At 38.8% G+C, this 27259-nt stretch overlaps 1 protein-coding gene across 3 annotated transcripts in view; it reads right to left on the bottom strand.

Annotated features, from left to right (window-relative positions):
• The window catches only part of DGKI (diacylglycerol kinase iota), a 276299-nt gene that overhangs the window by 61641 nt on the left and 187399 nt on the right, over positions 1 to 27259 (bottom strand). For all 3 annotated transcript variants that reach the window (XM_087934980.1, XM_087934981.1, XM_026698300.2), the window contains 3 exons: positions 15713 to 15813; positions 9819 to 9898; positions 5528 to 5572 (listed from right to left, as the gene is read on the bottom strand). In XM_087934980.1, coding sequence (XP_087791106.1) covers positions 5528 to 5572; positions 9819 to 9898; positions 15713 to 15813 — 226 coding nt within the window. The remainder of the gene's footprint in view (positions 1 to 5527; positions 5573 to 9818; positions 9899 to 15712; positions 15814 to 27259) is intronic.

Raw genomic sequence — 27259 nt, 5'->3', positions numbered from 1 at the left:
AAAGCTCTTCCTAGGTCTAGTTATTAACCTTCCCAAAAAAGATTGATAAGGACTCCTGTCTGAAATCCACGCAGTTCTGAGCTAAGGAGGAATAATAGTGTGACCCATAATAAGGCAACATTACTCAGGGAAGAATTTTTCTGTCAGTTTATATATATATATTCAGTCAAGGCTGACCCAAAATGATAGACAGGCATCCCTGAATTCACTCAGGGTGGCTTCTGCTAACCAGCTGCCCTGTGCAGTCACTGGCTTATCCAAGTATTGATTTGATTTCCCATTTGATTCGAGGCTGCAATGAAACTATTCTCAGTTTTATCAAAGGGTGGAAATCTGTCAAACATGCCATGCCATGATGGATGACTGCTTGGTTACTGTGCTTGCCATATTGCTAAACAAGTATTAGCAAGCCCTGCCTCCCTTTTCGAAAAAGGTTTCTTTAAAGGAAAAAACACTGATCTCACTATGAATTCACAAGAGAAAAATAGCAGAAGAGCTATGAAATGTCGCTTTATGGCCAATTAAGCCTTTTAAAAGTCCTTTTGCTTTCAACTATTCCATCACATAATGTGATGACCCAGGGCATGGCACAAAGGCAATACAGTCAGATAATCAGTAGGAGTCCCTTTATTAGCTTCAACTTTGCCCCCTATGTCCTGGTTACCTTCTGGCTAGAGAAAAACTCTCCCAGGAACAGCCTTTGGCTGCAGAGAATCAAGTCCAAAACATGGTCAACAAAAACTGTAACTACTGTATAAGTCCAATCAAGGCAAAATGGGGTAATTAATCCAACAGGGCAGGAACAAGACTTCCAGACATGAAGGCATGACAACAACTCAACACGGTTGGGAAGATGCCAGGAGCACAGATAATCAAACACAAGATAAACTCACGTTTGCTCCCAGCAGCTGTTGCACTCAGCATGAATTTCTTTTAAACTCTAATTCCCGGGTGTGACTAATGAAGGGAATCAGAGCCTTTTCCTCCCCCATAAGCTACGCAATCCACGTTGCTCTCTTTTCCATACCTCCCTGCGTGCCCTAGGGTGAAGAGGGGATGGGCCTGGGTCTTCCTCTGAACTCCCTCTCCCTTGTTCTACCTCTTCCCTGCTCTGCCCAGCCAGACTTTGCCCTTCCCCAGTTTCCTCCATAGCCAATGGAGCCACACTCCCACTCCCTCTCAGCTGTTCATCTTCCTTCTCGGATTCAGATTCCGACAGGGGCATGACACATATTATCAGGATAAACCAGTATAAATGTTTGATTTTAATGTCTGTCTTCTAGATACTGCACTGAGAAACTTATACAAAAGATAGAGCATTAGCCTATATGACATACAGTTTGCAGTTCATTATAAATTCCAACTCAGTTGAATGGGCAGAAAGGACCATGGCCAGAAATATGCAGAAATATGCAAATACCATATGGACTGCGATAAGACTCCATAAATAACTATGTCCCTGGCACAGCCTGGTATTCTTGATATACAGCAAGCTCATATTTTTTTCTTCAGTCAATTTCAGAGCCAACCTATGATGTGAGTTAGATGTTCCTCAGCTGAAATTCTTCATCTCAAATTTCAGATGAGCACACTGATGCTCATTAGCTTGGCATTTGGGTCTTTAATAGCTTCCCTTTTGTCCCAGGAGGAACACTAAGATTCCTTTTCTTAGCCCTTACCCCTGAGCTTGAATTATGTTATCCAATAACATTCCCTTTATTACACCTGATAGAATGTAAATTATGCTTCAGATACCAATTACAGAGATTTAAAGATACTATAGTTTCATAAACAACAAAAAAAGTCTTTATGTTGCTTTGGTAGGAACTATTCCTATTGTAAAATTCTATATTCCCTTCTCATACAGAATCTACCAAAGATGTGGAATCATAGAATTGGCAGGGGGACAGATAGACAATCAGGTTTAACGCCTGCTGGGTGCAGGAATTCAAATTAAAACATTTAAAGATGGCTGCCCACCCATTGGTTGAAAATATACAGATGGTCCTCAACTTACAACCACAACTGAGCCCAAAATTTGTTAAGCAAGATATTTGTTAAGTGAATTTTGCCCCATTTTATGACCTTTCTTGCTAGTTGCTAACTTAGTTGATAAGTTAGTAGTTGATAAGTTAGTAATTCATTAAGTGAATCTGTCTTCCCCATTGACTTTGCTTGTCAGAAGGCTGCAAAAGGTGATCACATGATCTTGGGACAAAGCAACAGTCATAAATATGAATCAGTGGCCAAGCACCTGAATTTTGATCACATGATGATGTGGATGCTAGAAAGGTTGTAAGCGTGAAAAATGGTCATAAATCACTTTTTTTCAGTGCCGTTGTAACTTTGAATGGCCAGTAAACGAACTGCTGTAACTAAGTTGAGGACTATCTGTGCAGTGAAATAGAGTTCATATCTATTTTGTTAATTAGTGTAACCAACAAACATCTCTGCCCTAATATTAAATTTCTCTTAATATTCTAGTGGTAGGATTATCCCGTGTGTCTTCCGTTCTAGAATGAGAGGAAATATACGATCCTCTTTAGAAATGCGAAAGTGCCATCACATCCCTTCTCAACTGTCTTTTCTGAAAACTAAGTATCTCTAATTCTTTCAGAGGTCCCTTTCATACTGAAATGAACCAGAGATTAACCCTAGCAAAACGTCAAGGGGCAAGGAATTCCAGAAAAACGTCCTTATCTTTGAAATCCAAACAAAACAATGAAGCATAAAAATAACTTCCATTCCAAATGAAAAGTCAAAAATTTGAATTGTATTCAGAAAGCTGAAGGGCCTACTTTCAGATCTAGCAAAGACATTCATTGTAGGAGGAGAGGCATGTCAAACATCATTTGAGAATTGTGATGCTTCTCTATATCATATATGTGTGTGTATGTGGGTATATACTGTACATAATGATTATCCTTTAGCTGAATGCAAAGACATTTCATTTTAATGTATGCTGATTAGTGTACATTTAAAGTGACAATAAAGATTCTGTTCTGTTCTATTTTATTCTGTTTCATTTCTATTCTATTCTATTCTGTGACAACAACAAAAATCAGAAGTCTGGTAGTATCTTTTCCAGCTAATGAATTTGGTTGATAGACATAAGCTTCTTTAAGCTGCAGGTGTATTGTGTGGCATGACTGATGTAGGATTTTAGGTGGGACAAGGAAACAGGGAAGAGGCTGATTATACAGACGCAGGTTACATGTGAGATAGTTTAGCAGTTCAATAGAGATATGCCAAGTTTCTTTGTCTATGAGGCAAGTTGAATGAACCAAGACTGCCTAATCAAAACCACATTATAAACCAATATTCCCCAAGTTATTATGTGTTGTGTTCAGATGTATGAACATCTGGAGTGTGAATCCTGAGAGTTGCTGCCCAAGCACATCTGGAAAAGATCATATTGCAGCAAGTTGATATAAAATTTTGACACATTTATTTTATAGACTAAAAATACTCTAGTGAGATGCTGAACTATTTCAGATATTATTGATTGGGGGTGGGGGTATACTGCTATAAAAATACTGCAGAAAGCTGACATTCACAACAGGATTTCTTATTCCACTGAATATGTTCTACTAAAGCAAGGAAAAAAGACTTTTTATAAGAACACAGACACTCTCTTCTTTGTCTCAGATTCTCTTGCAGGAGTGAATGTATGTGTATTTGAAAATGTACAGCAGAGCATGATACAGACAGAAAGTTCATAAAGAGATAATAAGAGAATGGCGCTTTAGGCCAAATCAGATAAAAATGCAACTCAGAGCATTAGTTGAGATAATATTTAACATGCCTGCTGTGCAGACAATGTTCAAAAAAATAATCATTTAAATTGGGAATGCAAACTAAAACTACTGTAGAGCATCTTATGCACTGATCTGGGAATGTTATACAACAAACATTTGGTATTTCTTTGCATTGTGTTTAGTCACAAACTTTACAAAATAATTCCCCATCCATAAGAGCATCTTTCTCCAAGACCAAGAGTCTTGGTCACTTGAGAATGTGATGCTACAATTTTTAAGAAATCAGAAGAAATAATTTTGGTAAGGTAGGGCAAAGGACTAGTTCACATATTTTGAAGGAGAGGCATCATGAATGCCTGTGTATATTGAGATAACATGAACTGATCCATATGAGGCTTCCAGTTCCGAAAACTGAAAAGAATGCATAGATCCTATTCTCATTACAACATTTCTTTCTAAGATGCTGGACTTTATTTTTCCCTTCTGCTTATCTATGCAGTGATAGAATGGGCAAAGGGGCAAAGCTGAAGATCTCCATACATTGTATATTATATAGCTACCCTCAAGCCTAAACATTGACCATAGAGATTGAGCCTGATTAAAGTTGAAGATAAGGAGGCACTGGAAGGCAATAAATATCATTATGAGCCATGGTGGTGCAGTGGTTAGAGTGCTGCAAGCTACTTCTTCTGACTGCTGTCTGCCTGCAATTTGGCAGTTCAGATCTGACCAGGCTCAAGGTTGACTCAGCCTTCCATCCTTTCAAGGTCAGTAAAATGAAGACCCAGATTGTTGGGGGCAATAGGTTGACTCTGTAAACTGCTTAGAGAAGTCTGTAAAGTATTGTAAAGAGGTATATAAATGTAAGTGCTATTGCTACAGCTATATAGGAATGACAGTTCTGTCTTATGTCCAAGGATATTTACCCATATAGTATGGCTATATTATCCTTCTCAGCTTTTCTACTACCTTCTCCTTTTGATATTTTATGATTATTTTACTTTGCTGTTTGTATGTACAAAGAACATTTGTTCTTTGTATGTACATATTGTTTGTATGTACACTTATATTATCTTGTTGTTTATATGGCCAATAAAGCTATTCTATTCTATTCTATTCTATTCTATTCTATTCTATTCTATTCTATTCACAACAACAAAAATCAGAAGAAGTCTGGTAGTATCCCCTCCCTCCAGGGGTGGGATTCTACCAGTTCGCACCTATTCACTAGAGCCAGTTGTTAACTGGAGAACAGTTCGGAGAACAGTTCAGAGAACCAGTTGTTAGAAGAAATTACTGGCCTAATCCTGTAAGAAAGGCAGGAAGGAAAGTGTTGCTTACAAAAACTGCCTCTTTGTTAACCTTTATTACATTCTTGGCAGGACTAGACTTCCTGTCTCAGGAATGTCTCTGGAGTTTTTTTCCCCTCCTTTGCTGGTACGTTGCTTGTGTGGAGTGACCATTCAAAGTTACAATGGCACTGAAAAAACTGACTTATGACCATTTTTCACACTTAAGACTGTGTGTTGCAGCATCCCCACAGTCATGAGAGGCCAGGGGAGGAGATAGGTGCCTTGATGTGAGTGATATTGAGTTGGCCACACCCAGCCAATAACATGACCACCAAGCCATGTCCACCCAGTCACATGGCCACCAAGCCACGCCTACCACCTAAGCCACACCCACAGAACTGGTTGTTAAAAATTTGAATCCCACCCCTGCCTCCCTCCCTTTCTTTTTTTCCCTAAAAGGAACAAAATTAATGTTACCTGGTAGTGGACTCTCTGTGTTGTTGAAGATACAGACTGCAAATCCTATAGCAAGAAAGTTCCAATGGAAACAGTGATTAACTAAAGCTCATTTCATCCACCTTCCTATTCAAAATTAAATTGTTCATCAATTCTTTCCTGGCTATTACAATAGCAATAATGACAACACAAAACAATCACACATGAGAGCCAAAATAAAACTGAAATTAATATTATTCAAGGATTTTGCTGCCAAGTGCTGAATTACAGATAATTTAGTCTAAAATAGCCTGATATTTTCCAATTGCCCCCAAGACCTATGAACCAAGAACAGTATTTGATTTCTATATAAAGAGATTTAGAATGTTTATCTGGTGATCAGATCTTCTGCCTTTTCATATTTCCCTAGGGCCCTAGACAGAAGCAGATCATTGTCACTCATGGATGAAGGAAATGCTCACTTTGTATATAGCAGTTATTGTCTTTTCCTGTGGCTGAGTTAAGTAGCCAGCTAACCTTGAGTAGGGAGAAAACTATGCCATAGTGATATTTACTGCCTTCATTGCTAATCCTTATCTTGCCTCTATTAGATCTGTTCAGGTCACTGATGGATGATGTTCTCATTATGCATTTAAGAACATAATTTGTCAATTCCTTCAGTTTTGGTGTCCACTCTATCAGCACATGTTTACCCATGAGAAAGTTATTTGCCAATGACAGCACTACAGGAACTGCTGATACAGTTCTACAGAGGAATTATTGAGTCTGTCATCTGCACCTCTATAGCTGTCTGGTTTGGCTCTGCAACCCAACAAGACAGACACAGACTCCAGAGGATAATTAGGACTGCAGAAAAAACAAATACTAGCAACCCTCCTTCCATTGAGGACCTATATACTGCACGAGTCAAAAAGAGAGCTGTGAAAATATTTACAGATCTCTCACATTCTAGACATAAACTGTTTCATCTCCTACCCTCAAAAATGATGCTATCGAGCACTGCACACCAGAACAACTAGACACAAGAACAGTTTTTCCCCGAATGCCATTACTCTGCTAAACAAATAATTCCCTCAACACTGTTCAACTATTTACAAAGTCTGCACTACTATTACTATTAATCTTCTCATCACTCTTTATCACCCATCCCCTTCCACTTGTGACAATATGACCGTAACTTTGTCGCTTGTATCCTTACTATTTTTTTTAAACAAGTTTTATTGATTTTACAAACAAACAAACAAGACAAAACATCATTAAACATTAAAACATAAAACCTCCTTACTATTTTTATTGATTGTTTCCTAGTATGATTTGATTGCTTATTGTACCCTATGACTATTATTATGATTCTTGACGAATGTATCTTTTCTTTTATGTATACTGAGAGCATATGCACCAAGACAAATTCCTTGTGTGTCCAATCACACTTGGCCAATAAAGAATTCTATTCTATTCTACAGAAGGCATCTCGTGTCCCTATTTCCCCTACCCTATCCTGTCACTGACTAGAAAGAGCTTCAGAAGAAGGTTGCCGGTGTATCCAAGCTGTGTTGTGTGAGATGTGGGAACAGGGGAAACAGGGAAAGAGGGTGAAAGAAAAAAACTTCTCTTGCAAGAGCTTTAGCCAGTGGGGAGGGGAATGAAATCATCCATCATCCATCTATACACTTAGTGCCAAGCTTTCTAGAATCACAAAGCGAGAAATGAAATTAATGGGGCTCTGAAAGTGAGGTTTTGTCAAGTCATGTCTATCTAAAAAGAAATTGTTTCAAACTTCCTTTTTTTGAGTCCTAAACCATAAAATGTCACGCTGGAGTTTGAAATTTACTTCCAAATACTTATAACTGAAAAGAAAGAAGACCAGACATAATTTCTTTCATTTTGAAGAGGCATGGCAAACTTCTTTTTTTCCTAGAGTTTTTTCCAAACTCTTGTTGGTTCAGTCTTAAAAATTGTACCACCAAAGATCGCAATAATCTTGGTGACCATTTGGACTATTTCTGCCAATCATACGCTCAAGGATTTTAAATGTTGTGTCACTGTGTCCAGATTTTTAAGATCTGTTTAACAATAGAAAAGGCTGATCACCCTAGGGAGACATGATAGCACTCTTTCAATGTTTGAGGGGCTCCTACAAAGATGAGGAGGTCAAACTATTTTCCAAAGCACCAAAAAGCAAGACAAAAAACAACAGTTAGAAACCAACCAAACAGAGAAGCAACCTAGAAACAATCTAGAAAAATTGTACATAGAACAATATCAGACCTCTGAAAAGTGTAAGCATACATATGTACTCAGTACTTGGTTTGGGCCCCTTTCGCAGCAATTACTGACTCAGTGCGGTGTGGCATGGAAGCTATCTGCCTGTGGCACTGCTGTGGTATTATAGAAGACCAGGATGTTTCAATAGCGGCCTTCAGCTCTTCTGCATTGTTTGGTCTCGTGCCTCTCATCTTTCTCTTGCCAATGCCCCATAGATTCTCTATGGGGTTCCGGTCAGGTGAGTTTGCTGGCCACTCAAGCACAATAATCCCACGGTCATTGAACCAGGTTTTGGTGCTTTTGGCAGTGTGGACAGGTGCCAAATCCTGCTGGAAAATGAAGTCAGCATCCCCATAAAGCTCATCTGCAGAAGGAAGCATGAAGTGCTCCAAAATCTCCTGGTAGATGGCTGCATTGACCCTGGACTTAACGAAGCACAGTGGACCAACACCAGCAGATGACATGGCTCCCCAAATCAACACAGACTGTGGAAACTTCACACTGGACTTCAAGCATCTTGCAGTGTGTGCCTCTCCATTCTTCCTACAGACTCTGGGTTTTTGGTTTCCAAATGAAATGCAAGTTCTGACCAGTTCTGTTTTTCTTTAGCCCAGGTAAGATGCTTCTGTTTGTTGTTCAGGAGTGGCTTGACAAGAGGAATACGACATTTGAAGCCCATGTCCAGGATCCGTCTGTGTGTGGTGGATCTTGATACAATGACTCCAGCCTCAGTCCATTCCTTGTGAACACTTTTGAATGGCCTTTTCCTGACAATCCTCTCCAGGCTGCGGTCATCCCTGCTGCTTGAGCACCTTTTTCTTCCACACTTTTCCCTTCCACATAACTTTCTATTAATGTGTTTCGAGAACATCCAACTTCTTTTGCAATTACCTTTTGAGGCTTTCCTTCCTTATGGAGGATGTCAATGAATGGTTTTCTGCACAACTGTCAGGTCAGCAGTCTTTCCCATGATTGTGCTTCCTACTGAACCAGGCTGAGAGACCATTTAAAGGCTCAGGAATCTTTTGCAGGTGTTATGGCTTAAGTAGCTGATTAGAGTGGGACACTTTGAGCCTAGAATATTGAACCTTTTCACAATATTCTAATTTTCTGAGATTGTGGATTTGGGGTTTTCATGAGCTATAAGCCATAATCATCACAATTATGACACATCACGGTTTGAACTATCTTGCTTTGCATGTAATGAGTCTATCTCATATATTAGTTTCACCTTTTAAGTTGCATTACTGAAATAAATGAACTTTTGCACGATATTCTAATTTTTCGAGTTTCACCTGTAAGTGCTGTTGATATTGCTACATGTCCTTCAAACTTTTGGGACTGTACTGAAAGTGGACTGTGGCAAATGCAGAAGAAGAAGCAATCAGCATGCCTGCAATGATTAGTATGCTAGCAATTGTGGCGGAGAATCTTAACTCATGAAATAGTGGTAGGTTAGGAGTTAACAATCAAATCGTCAATCTCCAGAGTATCATAAGCAAGTGATTCTTATGGGAATTCCCTTGAGTTGCTTAGCCTTCAGATATATTAGTCTGATTAACTTTCTTTGCTTTTGATCTGTCCATTGGCACATTTTGGTCCAAATGGAATTCATTTGTACCAGTGGTGGGATTCTATTTTTGTTACTACCAGTTCTGTGGGCATGGCTTGGTGGGCGCGGCAGGGGAAGGATACAGTAAAATTTCCATTCTTTCCTCACTCCTGGGGGAAGGTTACTGCAAAATCCCATCCCCTCCCTATCCCACTAGCCTGCTTTCCTGCTCCATTCTCCTGTGCAGGGCAAAAAAAGATGACCCAGCCAATCAGCTGGGACTCGGGAGGCAGAGAATAGATGGGAGTGGATTCAGTCAGAGGTTGTATTTGCTGGTTCTTTGAACTCCTCAAAATTTCCACTACCGGTTCTCCAGAATTGGTCAGAACCTGCTGAATACCGCCTCTGATTTGTACCTTGTATCCTTGCACAATGATATCCTTGTACAAATCTAATATATTCTAAATGCAACCATGTCCATTTTCATCTACTCACCTCCTCTAAGCGATCCACATAGATGCGACAAGTCTCCAAGTCACAATCTCCTCGGACAACTATAATTCCCAGTGGAATAGCTATAGACGCATAATGATAATAACAATAAAAATGAATGATGTTAAAATGTGTCACCACAAAGTTGTGCATGATGCATACAGTATATAAGACCTGAAGTGAAGGGAATATAGAAAAGTATCCTTCCATTTTATTCCTGGTGACTCAAGGACAATTCTATGTTGTTTTCTAGGGAGCAATACAGAAGGAGGTTGTCCTCTTTTAACTTCCCAGTTTAGTCTAGAGCCTCAGCGTTGCCTGAATACTCATGAGCCCCAACCCAATTTAATTTCTGAACCCAGACAAGATCAGCCAGGTGCTACCACCTGCTGAGATGAAGAAACTATGTAATTACTGCTCATCTTAAAAATGTTATTAGAATATATGTAGCCTGTCAAAAAGTTAGTCAATTATACTTAATGGTATTTAATTTCAGCAGAGTGGGATTGCAGAGGCACAAGTAAAGATGCACCTCTCCTGTTAGATGCCAAACTAAAATGAATAGTAAACCCTCAAACTTCCCCATGGGCGAAAAAATCTTCTAGGCCCCCTAAGTGCTTTCTCAGAAAGGAATAGTATAGGGGGAGAATGAATAGTATTGGAGGAGAATAGTATAGGAAGGAGACCCACTTCTCCCCCCACAAAAAAATATAATTGCCATCCATCATTTACAAAAACATTTTGTGACTAGCTCAACTGTTCCAAATTTTCTCCTCAAAGTGGCCCTCTGGCATGGTTTGCTGACCAAGTTTTAAGTAATGTGCTGATGTTGTAGGCATATCCCTTAACATACCACCCATGAGGAACTACCCATGAGGATAAGTGGAATAACAGAGAGGTCCAGTTCTTCTGGCGTAGTAAGGAAGACATTTATTTCCCTGCCAGAAAGCCTGAACGTAAATCTACGTTTCCAAAAAAGAAAGAGAATTGTTCTGATCCATAAATTCTAATGAAGTTTGCTTATATTTTCCTTATTAAAATGTGTCAATTTGAGGGTATGTTCTCATTGGGAAAACTTGGGGAATATTATGCTGAAACAAAGCAACCATTCCACTTCAACAAAATACTGTTGGCAGGAATGGGAAAATCCTAAATTGCATTAACAGAGGGATACAATCAAGATCAAGGGAGGTACTAATACCACTCTATAAAGCCTTAGTAAGAGACCACACCTAAGATACTGCATCCAGTTTTGGTTACCTTACTAGAAAAAAGACATTGAGACCCATGGTGGGATTCAAAAAATTTTACTATGGGCATGGCTTGGTGGGCCTGGTGTGGCAAGGCTTGGTGGATGTGGCAGGGGAAGGATACTGTAAAATCTCCATTCCCTCCCCACTCCAGGGGACGGATACTGTAAAATTTCCATTCCCTCCTCACTCCTGGGGGAAGGATACTGCAAAATCCCATTCCCTCCCCACTCCCACTAACCTGCTTTCCAGCTCCGGTCTCCTGTGCAGGGCAACAAAAGAAGACCCAGCCAATCAGCTGGGACTTGGTAGGCAGAGAATAGATAGGGGTGGGGCCAGTCAAAGGTGGTATTTTCCAGTTCTCCAAACTATTCAAAATTTCCGCTACCTGTTCTCCAGAACTGGTCAGAGCCTGCTGAATACCACCTCTGGTTGAGACTTTAGAAAGAGTACAGAGAAGAGCAACCAAGGAGGACTGGAGGCTAAAACATACGATGAACAGTTGCAGGAATTAGGCATGGCCAGTCTAATGAAGGACCAGGGGAGACATCATAGCAGTCTTCCAATATTTGAGGGGTTGCCACAGAGAGGAGGGGGTCAAGCTATTTTCCAAAGCACCCTGAAAGCCAGACAAGGAATAATGGATGGAAATTGAACAAGGAGAGTTTCAACCTGGAAATAAGGAGAACTTTTCTGACAATGAGAACAATCAACCAATAGAACAGCTTGCCTTCAGAAGTTGTGGAAGCTCCATCTCTTTGAGGCTTTCAAGAAGAGACTGGACTGCCATCTGTCAGAAATGTGGGGGAGGAGGATTGGACTAAATGCCCTACAAGGTCCCTTCCAATTCTGTTAATATGTATTAATACTAAACAAAAGGTACAAAAGGTACAAATCTTGTGTGTGTTTTAGGGATTAAGGTTAGACCATGCTTGAAAGAAGCCTTTACCAAATTCTTTATACTTTCATCCTTTTGGCCTTCCTATCATCAAGAGATTTTAGCTGGTTAGTGCTTTAGAGATAGCATACATTGATGTTCACAATTGGAGGCTTAGTCTGGAAACAACTAATTTAATGTTCATACTGCCCCCATTAGCTATACTCTGAGTAATCTTCTCAGGTTTGGCTAAACATACTTTCTGCCAGAGGAAAATAGTAGGTGGCAAAAAAAAGAAATATGAATTGGTTGTAAAGTGCTCTGGAATTATTAAACAATGGAAAGATAGTGATACAAACAGCCACTTTGAGCAATGCATTGAGGCTTTTGGAACAGAATAAAATGATGAAACGACATAGTTAGAAGCATCTGTAGAAGGAAACTCAGGATCTAGTGACAAAACGTATGTCATGACACCATGACTCCAAATACTGTAACATTGGGACCCAGTGCATGAGAGCAAGATTTACACCACCATGTTATTGCAAGTGTAGCATTGAAAATGAAAAGCCAGACAATATTTTTAGAGGATGCATTAGTTGTTAAGTCATACTGTATCTATTGCACATGTACTGATTTGGAATTCTGGAAGTTATCATCTTAATATATCAGGAAGCCAGTAGGGTTAGAAATTGTCCTTGTGGATCATGACTCCCTTGTGGTGTCTGCTTAGATTGTATGACTGCTTAGATTGGGCAGACTATTGAACTACACGTTTTCTTCTCATCTAGCACACCAGTAATTTCTTACAATATTAATGGCCTGATGCTAATATTTCTGCAGTTGCTGAGAAGTTTTCCCATTAATTTCACAGGATAATGGATAAAAACGTCTCTGCCTGAAACCCCTCACCATCTCAACTGAGGAAACAAAGAATCAAAAACAAAACATAATTCTAGAGATAATACCACAATAATTAATTGTCACATTGAATTAATGGTGTAAAATCAAAAGAAGAGGTTAGCTGAGCCTGCAAACACAGTGGATGCTAACTTTTCAAAATGAAGTCTCTTTCCCACTGACACACACTGAGTCATTAATCAATGCACAATATGGCTCCTGGAGATAAGGGTTTAATGGAGTCTTGTTCGTCCATCTGGCTCATTATTCATATTCAATTACAAAGACGGCCGTTTCTTATGTAACCATGCTGCAGAATATGGGGTTCCCTAGGAATTATTGGATGACAACCCTTCTAATAGGTTTGCTTATCTTTGAGCAAAAAGATGATTATTCTGAGTAGGCAGCATTCTGTTCCCCAACATTCCCATATCTTTATCCATTGCTTATTTTCCAAGTGATTGATGATATTTTTCAGGGAGAATATAGATTCCACTAAGAGCACTTGCTCCAGCTCCTGATGCTGATTGTCACTCAGCAAATGAAAGGTTTCATCACAGCTTTGCAGAACATTCTTTACAAAGATAATTACTAGGATTTCTGGGAAGTATACATTTTGCTTAAATTATAATAACACACTTCTACAGCCTGTTGGGGAATAAATGATAACTTGAAGTATGTTAGGCAGAATTTTTCACTGGAGGAAAGTCATTTGCCTGTGGGCAAAATGCTAAAAGCTCTGGCACAGCAACAAAAGAGTTTATACATGTCTTCAACTTGGTGTCCTTCTTGAAGAATACTGCCGCCATTACAGTGAGCCAGCTGGAAGATCATTCCTGTCACAGAATATTGTGACAGGCATGAGCTACTTTGAACCTTCTTCTCCCATGATCTGTCATCCCTCTTTTCCCCTCACTTCCAGTGCAACCGAGTTTTTGTTTCTGTTTTTATTGACTATACTTGTCATCCCTCACCCACAGCTATGGTTACTGAACTCTATGTTGTTTGATCCAAGTCTAAAATAGGGGATATGAATAAGCTGATTGTTTTCATCCAATCACAGATAAATATAACCACAGGTTAGAGTTTGGATGCAAAGTTCTTCTCAAAAAAACCCTATGTAATTTTGAAAGTCAGTATGATTTGCTCTCTTCAGATCAAAACTACTCAGCTAAATTCATTGAGGATGCCCTGACTTTTGTCCTACAGAGATAAGATCAGTTTCCCAAATTGGGAGATTTCTTTTTATATCCATATTTCAAACTTTCCAATCTAAATGAACAATAAGCTATTGAAATCAGAACATGGAGAATAGTTAAAGAATAAGTGATTTTATTAATCTCTTCAAAATATTGCAATGAACCCATTTAAGATTTCTTTCTGGAGCTAAATCTCCATGATGAACAGTAAATACTACAATGCTAACTTGGATTATTCCAAATCAGTGTAAATTAATTTCCATTCTCATTCTATTTGTGGTCTCACTTAACTGGATTTTCTCCCTTATGTAACTGTCAACTCATCATGTACAGTCAGAAAAAGATTGATATCAACTTCACTAGAGGTAGACAATCTATTTTAAAATCTTTCTGATGACATTCTGCCCTTTGAAGGAAACAACCTTCATGTATATCTGTTGCTTCTTCGTTTTCTCAATCATTTTTGTATAGGGATATAGACAACTACATGATAGTAAACACCATACACTGTAATCACTGATTAGCAACACTTATTTAAGTGGTACTTGTATGCTGCATTTATGCATATAAGTATCTGCTGATTACTGAACTTATGCCCTGCCTTTTTTGTTTATTCCAGTATTCATAATGGGTTATATTAACAGAAAATACAAAGGATGGAACAAAATTTAATAACACTCCTTTCATTCTGCCACACAAAGCTAGTTGTTCCCAGAACTTGAAACTCTATACATAAAGAATTCATTTAATTCTTCATTTAAAATGAAACAGTTCACTTACATGATCAAAGAATAACAATGCTGAACTCCATTAAGATGTTATATATATATATATATTAATATATATATATTATATATATATCACATATATATAAACCTTGCTGTACTATAGAAAAACTATAGAAAGGTCCAGGAAGTCACCAGGATTCAAACTTGACTTAAGAAAATTTTAATGCCAGTTTCCAATTTCTTGCTATTTGGAAAAGTTAGAAAAGAAAGAAATCTTGCAGATTGTCATACTATTTAAAATCTCCTGTTCAGACATAATACCTGAAGACAGTAATTGTTTGTAAAATCAGAAGCTCAGAAACTTTAAATGAAAATTGTACTCTTGATAGTTAGGAAAATAACTTTTTAAAATAAAAATGACTCCTTTCAATTGTTCTGCAAATACATTTCTACAGGATGGGCTTTTTAAAAACATTATTTCCCCCACTGTGGTTTTATTGTTGCAAAATAAATGATTGCTATATATATACAACATTCATTTGTACGACCTCTCTTCATATGCAGAGGCTGATGAGTTTCTGATTTTAAAAAGGAATAAATGCAAGCCACATTTCATGTGATGGAAATCTCCCAGGCTCTGCAAAAGTAGAAGATTTCAAAAGTTTCCAATGAAATTTATGGCAAAATCCTTTTTTATATCTCTTAAAATAACAACCCGTTTTAAAAGGTGACTTTGGTACAAACAGACAAAAACACTCCCCAGCATTTATCTCCTGAAAACTTTTTTGAAGGCAACTTTTACAATGACTTGGCTTCTGTGAAGCATGAAAGAAAAACCACCCCTTCTGGCAATTTGTTCACACACAAAATTGCAGAATGAAATGTCCCATACATGGGGCGTACTTCACAGACAAAAAAAAACCCACTTTAAAAAAAAACTTACAAACTTCCCGGAGTTTTTCCTTGTCATAATGCAGTCCCTCGTAATCTTGCAAGCTAATCCTATTCACTCTGATTCTCAGACGATCCGGAATGGCGTGGGGGCTACAAGGAAATACAGCAATTCCATCAGTAATTAATTCCAGCTCCAGTCCAATACAGGTTCTGAAAAGGAAAGAATCTGATTTTCCCAAAATGAATGAAGAACGGGAACAGGAGGGGGAAAAAAAACATGCCTTAGCCAAATCAAATTCCACCGGCACCTCTCTGCCAATCTCAAGATACAGGATGGTTGTGAAACAATGGCTGCCTATTGATTTGAGAAATGGTATAAGTTTCCGGAATGAACTCAAAAGTTAAGCTCAGTTGCTTCCATTGTAAATTGATCTATGTTGCCCATATGTTAAGATATTCACAGAGGGTTTTTTGTGGGTAGCCCCCAGGCCCAAGCATATTAGGGGAGGAAGGGCATCCTTTACCTGTGCCTGGAGAACCAGGAGAATCCAGCCCAGGCTGCCACCTAGTGTCATGAAGGGATAAAAAGATTCTGCTTGAGGATACTGTTCTGACCCAGGCTTCGTAAACCACAAATATTCACAAATTTGTTTTTTAAAAAAACCTATTTTATTATATTAACTGGAAAAGAAACCAACCGAAGTACAAAAAAACTAACCGAAGTACAAAGAGCTTCAAGGATGACTTGGAACCGATCAAATTACTTTGCTTCCTGCAAAGATTTCATCATCTTGGCCTGACTTTTGTACCTATATGGAAGAGGAATCACCTCCCAGTCTCACTCCCAACTCGCCCCTTTTGTTTCAGTTGCTCTCACCTTCTAGCAGCTCTATGCACACATGCACTGGGAACCGGCTCCCCTGGGTCCTCTGCCTTGCCGTTGCCAGACTCCCAAGGCTCTGAAGGCATCACCCCACTCCCAGATGGTCCTGGCCCCATCTCTGCATCAGACGCAGGACCCTCATCCGAGGCCTCTCCAGACTTCCTGACTGGTCCCCGTTCTTCCCCACTGTCCCATTCCACTGCCCTCTGCACTGGCTACCAGTGAACCACAACAGATATTTTCAGAAAATCAATTCACTTTCGTTATGAATTATGAAGTGACTGTCAAATTTGTGCAGCGTTTCTATTCATGGAAAGTCCCATACGGTACTACTGCTGTACTACTGCCAATATAAGCCTTCCATAAAACCAGAAGACCAGAAAAGCAAAATCTAGAACAGTAGGTAGCCCAGGTCAATCTGTAAAACAAAGTAGGGTGCTTCTGCAGTCAGACTGATAGATTTGGAAAGAAAGATTTAGTTTCACCCTGAGCAACACATTCTTCTAAGATCTACCATTGCCATACAAAAAGAAGCTCAAAGTACCACAGTATTTAGGAATGAGAATAATGATGGTAATAATCATAATCATCCTTTAAAACTGGGTTTCTTGTACTTCTAAAATGTTGACATTGGAATGAAATACTGTTTGGATGGTGCTTTACTAAGATTAACCAAAAAGAAACAAAACCGTATTTTGGCTTTCCAGGACCCTGAGGAAAAAGGTTTGAGGTTTGATTGAAAGGGGACAAAGGAAAAGGAGAGAACAAGAACTCCAATCCCAGGAGGGGGAGAGGTTAATATCACAAAAAAAAATATGACCAGGTGATCAAAGTTCTGGTCATTTTTGATGCTTACAGAAATTAGCAGTAAGTCTAACACTTGGGAATGTCAACATTTTGACATCATTGATCAACCCTGCAGATATTCCTGTACTCATCATATTTAGCATTATGATTCCCCAATTTTGAATGGGGTGAGGGACAGAGAGAATGTAGGCCTGTAAATGTTTTAATGTGAATAAACTGATCTTGGATGGATGTGAGAAATAGTTATGTCCTATCGTCCAGAATTTCTTTCTTTAAGAACCAAACTAAATGCAAATAAGCAAGGAGTGATAATCACCATATTCCTTATTTTCTATATATCAACAGTTAGGAACCTAAGGCTTTTGTGTTTAAGAATGTAGAATGCATTTTCTAAAGCAATCTACTCAGAAATGTATTTTACATTCAATGGATTCTTATTGCCATGTAAGAAAGAATATGCTAAATCAATTTCACATAAATTTACCAAGCTTTAAATCTGACTAAACACAATGAAGATTATTTCCAAGCAGCCATAAATGGATTTTCTGTCTTTGTCAGGTTTTAAATTCGTTTGGTTCTCTCTCTGCATCGGTTTCATATCATTGCTTTCAAATTACATGACAATTTGTCATTTGATTCCATTTGTGTATATTTGCCTAGTCTTTGTATTTTATTATTTGCTTAGCGCAAAGATCACTTTTGGCAGAAATTGTCCTTGCTATATCTACTTTCAACTAAATTTACACCAAGTAGTACTTATACCTCAATAAAGAGACAATCTCTACCCTTGGATTTAAAATCTAAGAAAAATACAATGCAAACGTGAGAAAAGGTGATGGGGCAGGGAGGAAAATAAGAAGAATCAAGTCACTATTACTGATACTAAAACTGTCTTAATCTTTCCCTGTGCCACTTAATAATGGACAATTCCTAATGAAGCTGGATCCTCAGAAGGCTGATAGCAACCATGCTTTCTTTCTCTCCCTCTGTCATGGTAGAATAGCTACATCAGGGGACAAGGGAATCATGATGAAGATTGACATGAATTAACATTACACCTTTGCTTAAAAGTGATCCTTTGGCAACCAAGATGACATATATGCACAAACTTTTTCTATGAAAGTCTGCTGAGAAGCCAATTAGCAGATAATTGGGAGATGCCTGCTAATAACAGGTTTCTGTCACCTTTGGACAGATTTAAACACAAACACACACAAAGAAGAACTTGCAAATCAAGTCCTTATTAAAGCAGCACCTTTAGGCAATTTGAAAATGACAGGTAGGAATGAAATCAGCTAGAAAATGTGTGTGTGTGTTTTTTTAAAAAAAAATAGCTCATCACAAGCACTTTCTTTGGAAGAACACTCTTCAGTATATCCAAAATAATTACAGTTCTTCAAGCCTCCAAACAGATAATAAATTCACCACCGCTAAAGAACAGCAGCTGTGCACCCCAGGTGCCCTCAAATGTCAAAATTCCTTCCACACAATGCAAGCTGTCATGAGAAATGATGGCACCCAAAACTTCCATGCTGCTTCAAGGGACAGCTGTCCATTTTAACTGGCACCCCAGACACCTCAACTAGCCAAACATATTTACCTGCTGTTTTGGGAAAGAAATTCAAGACATGGTGTATGGGAGAAAGCAGAACCTGAACAACAGTAGGCCTTCTGCAAGTTAATTTTGCCACTTACTCAACACAGACAAGATTTCCTTAAAATTCAGAAACCAGTGGACTGAAAAATTAAGATGAATATGATGGATAGTAGCGTTGTCCCTAATGTTTGAAATAAAATAATTGTTTCTGAAACAGTAACACCATGGACAGCCAAGAAAAGAAACCAATGGATCATTGAACAAATCAACCCAGAGTTCTCACTTGGGGCCCAAATAATCAGATTCAATTTTTCCTATCTTGGACACATTATACAAAGACCCAGCTTTCTGGAAAAGGCTTTAATGCTGGCAAAGATTGAAAGGAAGAGGAGGACAGGCAGTAGGAAAATGTATAGACTGATTTACAGTGGCACTGGGAGAGTCATTGAAGACATGAAGAACCAGGTTAGGGATTGATTGTCATGGAGAAAATCTACCTATGTGGTCACTAAGAGCCGATGACAATTTTAGTATCTCCCATGACAAGGGTATCCATGGCAAGTGAGTGATAGCTCATGAATCCTGGTATCATCATGCAAATGATTCATACTGTGCCTTGATGCCACTAAATACATGATCAGGGGTGGGATTCTACCAGTTCTCACCAGTTCAGCTGAAACCCTTCTTCCGAAAATCAGCTGGCAGAGAAACAGTTCGCTGTGACTATCATGTGGGCCCACCTACCCGCCCCTGCACTTTTACCTACCTATATCATTTCAGCTGATTAGCGCGGTACAGCGGATTGCCGTTTCTCAGCTGTGTTACTCAAGTGCTGTTCACGTGCACGCAGTGCGTGTCAGGCTTGGGCGTGTAAGAAGCGCACATGCACATGCAAATTGCATGATCACTGAACCGGTTGTTAAACCTGGAGAATTCCATCTCTGTGCATGATGTAATTGAGGCTTCTACTAAGTGCCTTAGTTCTGCATAAGTCTTATCTCTTTCAAAGAAGAATCATACTGCAACTATTGTAATAAGTTGGCATAAGATCAACTGCAACATATTCTGTTTTTAAGTTTGAGCACCTATCAAGCCAGTCTAACCAGTAATGCTCATCCCAAGAAAAACTAGAAATACTTTACAGATCTAAATGTAGCTGTTAAGGGGGAAAATGAATGAAATATGAGTAATTCTTGCCATAGTCATTCTTGTAGATTGTGTTCTCCATTTTTATCACTTCCAGATGTATTAGAATTCAACACTCACCATCTTCAGCCAGAATGGCTGTTGGAAGGTTTCCAGAATGTGAAACCTAGTCTCTTGAGTCATTATGTTATTGGGACTTGGTAATGAAAAAAAAATTGGTCAACTCCATTTCATCCAAAGATTTCAACACCCTACTCTATTTACTCTTAGAAAGCCCTTGATTACTTTAAAGGAATGTGCTGGCTCATGAGATTAGAATGCTGGGCTGACAATCATTTGAGATCTATTGCTACTGCGGGATGGTATGAGCTCTCATCACATGCTCCAATTACCACCAACCCAGCAGTTCGAAAGCAGGTGACCACAAATAGACCAATGGATTCCACTTTGGTGGGTGAATTTATATGGATGCAAAATGGCCCCCAATTGGGAGTGTCCTGGGCAACAGTGACGTCACCAGCAAATCCTTTCACCACAAAAGTATTAGTATCAAACATCGGTCCCCAAACTCTTCATCTCATTGACCCCTTCCAGAAATTTTAGACCCCCAAACTTTTATTTTATGAAAATATTTTAATAAATGCTACTTTAAGTAATACCATGTTTCTCACAAAATAAGGCCGGGCCTTTTTTTTTTTTTTTGAGCCCCCCAAAAATGGCTAGGATGTCTTTTGGGGGGTGAATTAATTTCTCCCCCCCACCCCCATGTACCAGCGCCGTCTCCAACAACAGCATCTGAGTCACTCCTGCTTTTCCCGCATCCCCGTAATAACAGGGGAAAAAAAAGATTTTGAGGTACCTGGGAGCACCGCATGCTGCATTTTGGTTTAATCCCGAGTGGCTGGGTGGGCGCGAGAAGAGCCGAGTGTCTCTGCTGCTGCTACCCTTGGTGCTCCTGCCTCAGGCTCTGCAAGTTTGCAAATGTCCCAGTGTGCAGCTCATTCCTGCATTCCAAGCGCCCAGGCCGAGCTGCAGCTGTCCCTCTCTCACCAGCGCTGTCTCTAATAACGCGGCAGCAGCAGCGGGAACCGTGGAAGTTACGGAGGTGGCTCCCCCACCCGAGAAGCAGCTGAAACGCTTCCATAGTTCCTGCCACTGCTGCTGCTGTTGTTGGAGACGGTGCTGGCATGAGAGGGACAGCTGCAGCTGTTGTTACGGGGATGGGGGGAAAGCAGGAGTGACTCAGACCCTGTGGTTGGAGACAGCGCTGGGGAGAGAGGTGCCAGCACTGGTGGGAACTGTGGAAGCTACAGAGGCCTGAGAAACGGCTGAAATGCTGCCGGACATCCACCCCAATGCCGCCCACCTGCTGACCAAGGTAAAGGAGGGGTAAGGGAGCCCTCCACTATGATTGGCTGTTAGGAGCGGCTGATGGTGAGGCGTAGCTACCCGCGGGGCACTCCTAATGGCAAGTTTCCCCCGTCTCCCCCCCCAATTTCACATGTTTTAAACTAGGCCTAAATTTGGAGGGAAGGGGCTTAAATTCATTTTATGCCTAGAAAACATGCTGGGTCTTCCTATTGGGAGGGCCATATTGTTGGAGAAACACGGTAGTACTACAAATTATAATGATGACCCCTAGGATAGAACATTGATCCTTAAAAGTGTCAATATTGAACACTTTTGAGAATCCTGATTTAAAGGAACCTTACTGACTATTTGCAACCCCTTTCATTAGAATACCTTCATTTAAAAATATTGTTTTGCTTTGAAACTTTTATCTTTGTATTGCATGAAAAGAGAGTTATCCTATGAGAACATTCAAATTGGGCAAACAGTCAAATAAATCCTCTCCGTGTAGTGGAAGGCATGCACTGGAAAAGCTAGGGCTGCCAGGCAAAAACTGTTTCCTGGCTTCCATGAAGTTAACTTTTAATAGGCAATTATGTGCTACTCCCTAGAAAGGAAACATCTTGCCCAGAGCATTCAAGACAAAAATCCTCCTTGAAATTTTTTTCCAGTCTAACATTTACTGTTCAAATGCTTATTCCTCATGGAAGGAAATTTAAGGCAGATGACTACTTCAAGTACTCTTCAAGTCATTGAGCCAGCAAAAAAAGATACCAACATAAGATTGCTGCCCCAATCGCTAAGTCCTGCTTTGCCACAGACTACTACTGCCCTAAAGAAAATTATTAATGGATAATTCCACCTTTGTTTACCTTCCCACCAAGCACCATCTGCTGTCAGCTTTGTAAGATGCTGTCAATGCAGACAAGAAACATTATTGTAAGGTTACAATAAAATCTGATGATACACCTCTCCTCCTTCCTCTTTACAATCCAAGAAAGTAGGGTGGTCCCTTCTAAGATGTTTGCCATGTCCCCATTCCTTCTATGGGTTGACTGACCATTGTTTAGTCTGCAGCAATTCCAGCTATCTCCCAAGATCTTTCCACATACCATTTCAAATGCTAATGGGAAAACAATTATCAGTAACTCTCCTTAATGTAGGACAAGGGTGAAATTGAATATGCACAGGTAGATACTTGGAACAGTATCTTTACCCACCTGCCAAGTCAATGATGAGTTGCTCTGTGTCTCTGACTGCCAGTTGGACTATTTCTGAAAGCACATCAAGCCCATGTCTAAAGCTAGCCCAGCTGACTTGGAGAGGCATGGGGTAAAGCAGGGGAGAGCAATCAGTAGCAAGTAACCCCATTTTCAAGTAGTGGTGAGGTGACAGTGTAATAAAGCTACTTTTGTCTCTGTGACCAACAGGATCCAGAAGTAACCCATGGGTGGCAATGGAGCTTCATTTCTCTTGCAGCTCAAGTCAAATTCCTGAGCTGGAAAATTAGAAGGGAAAGCTAAATTCACTTGTGCAATCTCACTTCCTTTGCTCATTCAATATGATAGGAGGCCATCCAACCTCTAAAACTCTAACCAAATAGGCTTCATAACTTCAAAGAGAAAGTTCTTCTGCTGTCATTCCATCAGAAAGTTTCATCCAATATCTAGCCAAGATATAGTCCTTTTTCATCAACAGAATCCTTGATTCAAGTACTACAAGAAGCAATCGGCTACACACTGTAAGAGTACATCCTGAGGATAGCATTAGCTATTGGAATACATGATTTAGATAAGGAGTAGAAGGAAAGCTATTTAAAACTGTAACACTTTAGATTCCCCCAACCTAATACTGTGCAGAGTTGTCAGGTCTGAAGCTTTCTGAGCTATCCTTGAAGCAGAAGCATCCAGTCATCGATGGCATCTAGTTCTTATATACAGCTCCCAGTAACATCTTCACAAAATGCATTACACACTTTTTAAAGTGTTGAATATATATTTGTCCAACAAAGAAATAAAGGGAGACTAGTATAGCTCTATTTTAAGCTATTTAGCTCTCATCAGCTAGCCATAACCTTCTGGGATTTGAACCGGGGCTACTTGCATATTAAGACTGAGGCTGAAAGCAGTATGCTCCGTCCCATATCTGGGTAGACCAGGTTGCCCTGATAAACCATTCTCACTGGGAGAAAACACTTAAACTTGTTAAAGTGATTTACAAAATTGCAGCTAACTGTATTCTTCATTCTGTTTTTATTTGCTCTATCTTGTAAACCATTTTGAATGCTTTTTAAGGAGAAGAGTAGGCTAATCATATTTAAAGAAACAAAAGAAGCAGTTCTTGTGCTGACTGCTTAATTATTCAGATGCTGGGCCCATTCTGTTTTGACTATGCATTTCTGCCCAAGTGACAAGTAAAAAGAAAAGGAAGGAATCTAATCTAGTGGAATTCAGAGCAGGAATCTGATACCCAAACAATGTCTCTGCCACAGGGTCAGGCTGATACAACTGAACGGGAGCATTTAATTTTAAGCCTCCACATTTTCTGACAATTATTTTTAAATCCTATGAACCATAACATGTCTGTCTATAGAAAAACAGGTGAAGAATCTATTCGTAAATAGCTGTCAGGTGAGAACCTATATTTAATATGATTCAATTGGAAATCTGCCTCTTTAAAAACAGAAGCCAACATTAAACTTGGGGAAATTCATAACTCTCCCGGGGCATGTTCACTATGACAGATTAATGAACTATTTATCTCCTCAATAAACATGCAAAACTAATTAAATGTCCTTGCTTTTTAGAATAATAGGGAGAAGGAAAACACCAGCTTACAAAAGAAAAATAATTAACCTCGCTAGTGTGATTTCATTGTCAGAACTTAGAAGTGATATGCATTAAATACAATGCTTCAACTGAAAACACTTTACTCATTCAAAATAAGATGTCAACCCAGAAGAAAACAAGAGTCCTGGTTGGGAGCTGGTGCCCACTTCATCCTTTGCATTGTGCATCCATCCATGCAGATATGTTTAAGGACAAAATGAACACAATGGGATAACAAGAAAGGCAAACTTGTTCAGCTTGTGACTCATCTGTGCAACCTCCAGTATATAGCATTCAGAGCAGCAGGAAGTGTCCATAACATAGTTCCATAATTCTATTATGTTTCTGATCTAGGTTGATCTTGAAAAACTAAGCAAGACCAGATCTGGTTAATATTTGGATGGGAGATCACTAAGAAAACTCAGGGCTGTAGGCTAGGCTGGAAAACCCAAACTATCTGGGAAGAAGGCGTGTCAAATCACTTCTATATTGTGCCAAGAAAATTACATTCATATGTCCAAAAGTTATGAATAGTAGAGTATGAGCAAACCTAAGTTAGGAAAATATTTTGGTTTTCACTGAGCCCTAATAGATCAACCAATAAATGATAGCAATTTAAACTAGTGCCTCAAAACAAACATTCTTTCAGGAACCATAAGATCCCTTGTCCTTTTTTATATATTCTAGTTATACAGTTTCATATCTGAACATTCCATTTCAAGTTCTTTTGTTCTTGAAATTATAGTCTTGCTGAAGAACATTGGCAGGCTAGTTAGAATGTCCTTCTTCAACTAAGACAGTTCTTATCTACTAATATCAGGCAGAGAAATTATCCTGCATTTCTATTTGATTTACGATCCAATTCAATGAAATTAAAAGTTTTGGAATTTGTTCCATGGGAGAAAATACTTTTGGAGAAATTAATATTCTTCTCATTGTTTGCTACCTGCTCTGGCAAATACTCAAAATGTTCAATAGTTCAAGTGAGGTGTTTTTGTACTTATTTTTTTTAGGATCACTCATCTTCCAATTTAAATTCCTTCTTCAGAGATCAGAAGTCTTTCTGCCTTTAACATATCCATTAAATCCTAAGAGCAAACATCATGTGATTTTATTTACTGCCAAATTATAACATAGGGATGTCTAGGAGATTGCCTTTTCCATGGATATTCCTACCAGAATGTTCAGATACTTTTGAAAAGTATTTTATTAACCACTCATATAGTCTGTTCCCAACTGACACCTTGGGAAATGTGCTGTTCATATTCATTAAGCTACCTGCTTCATTTATCTATCTTTCTAGTAGTACTTTATTCTTCTTTTTGAAAACAAGAGCCTTATAAGTTCCCTTAGAAAACAAACAATGATGTCATTATTTTCTAATCAGCCTCCTCCTTAAAAAAAAAGAGAGAGAGAGAGAGAGAGAGAAGTAAGCTGGTATGAAAGAAATATTCAATGAGACAAGGAGCTAGAAAGGATTACAAATAAATTTTTGTAAATCTTTAGTTTCTGGCAATTTTGTTTTTCACGATAGCCATTTTAAAAATGGATAAATCTACCCAACATCCATTCAAAAAGAAAGTCCCAAAGTTTTCCTTAAAATTTCAGTTAATAAGAGGAATCTTATGTCAGTATGGTTCCATGGATGAGTCTGGGGCTAATAGTACATATATGTTGAGGACCAAACAACAAGTTCACCCTGAGAGTGATCCTTCCACAACCAAATAATTTCATTCACACAGAGAGACAGTATCAGGAGGTCCACAAAACTTCAAAATCAGTAGAAATGCAAAAAGGTTTTCCGGGAAGAAATCCTTATGATGAAACCAAGTAAGAGCCAGTTTGGTCTAGTAGTTAATGTACCAGGTTATAAAGCAAGAAACCATGAGCTCTAGTCCTGCCTTAGCAACGAAAGCCAATTGGGTGATCTTGGACCAGACATTTTCTCTCAGCCCAACTCAGTTCACAGGGTTGTTGTTGTGGGGGAAATAGGAGAAGGAAGGTGTGTTGAGTGTGTTCACGATCTTGAGTTGTTTTGCAGAAATAATAAAAGTGGAATATAATTAAATAAAATCCCCAAAACTAAGAATGATGACTGAGGTATCTTGAGAATGTCTGATTGTTGAAGAGTGAATCAAAAGACATGGAGAAAGTGAAGGAAATGAGATATCCTAAAGAAACCTTAGAGATGGGTTTGCTGGAACATGGAAAATAATCTTTCACCATTACAGTATTTTGTTTCACTTTTCACCTTAACAATTGTCTTTATTATAGTAAAGAATTGGAATCTGAAACAAAATACAGACAAGTGGATCTAATGGTTTGTCTTCCATTATTTTCTATTCCTATGAGGCACACCCCTTATTGTAACAAAACTTGCTGAAATATTTTACAATGTATTAGTAGGAATGGATAAACATTCCATTTTTTGAGGAAAATATAAGAATTTTGTATTTTCACAGATATTAATAATTGGGTTTCTGATGGGTAATTTTGGAGTTATGGCTTTTATTGTTTCAACAGTGCTAAAAAGCCATCAAAATGGATAATGGATAGATAAATAGTAAATCAATAAATAGAAGAGAAATAAATAGTTACCATCAGCAATTTAGTGGCAATTTTGTTGTTGGCATTTGTGAAAGAAATGGATAAAAATATCCAACTCATCCAACATGCTATAAATTTATACAAATTTATAATTTGTATAAATTATTATTTTTTCCTGCCCAATGTCTAAGCACGGAAAAAGCCTATAATTGTGAGGTGATTTGTAGCAGAGAAATGCTGATGAATCAAGTAAATAAATTCATGTAAGCATGCAGTTAGCAAATGTCTGTATAAAAAGCATGGTTCTGAAGCACTGCAGTACCTCTAGCATGGTCTTTGTGGGGGGAGAAAACCAATTAATGATCAAGCATCCTCAAACAACTTTCACTGTCCAAAATTCAAGACTAATTCTAAATGATACCTTTGGAATTTTGGGCT

Source organism: Pseudonaja textilis, chromosome 5 (genome assembly GCF_049901715.1).
Source record: "Pseudonaja textilis isolate UNSWEBS1 chromosome 5, rPseTex1.2, whole genome shotgun sequence".
Lineage (NCBI taxonomy): Eukaryota > Metazoa > Chordata > Lepidosauria > Squamata > Elapidae > Pseudonaja > Pseudonaja textilis.
This window is presented reverse-complemented; position numbering and strand designations above follow the sequence as displayed.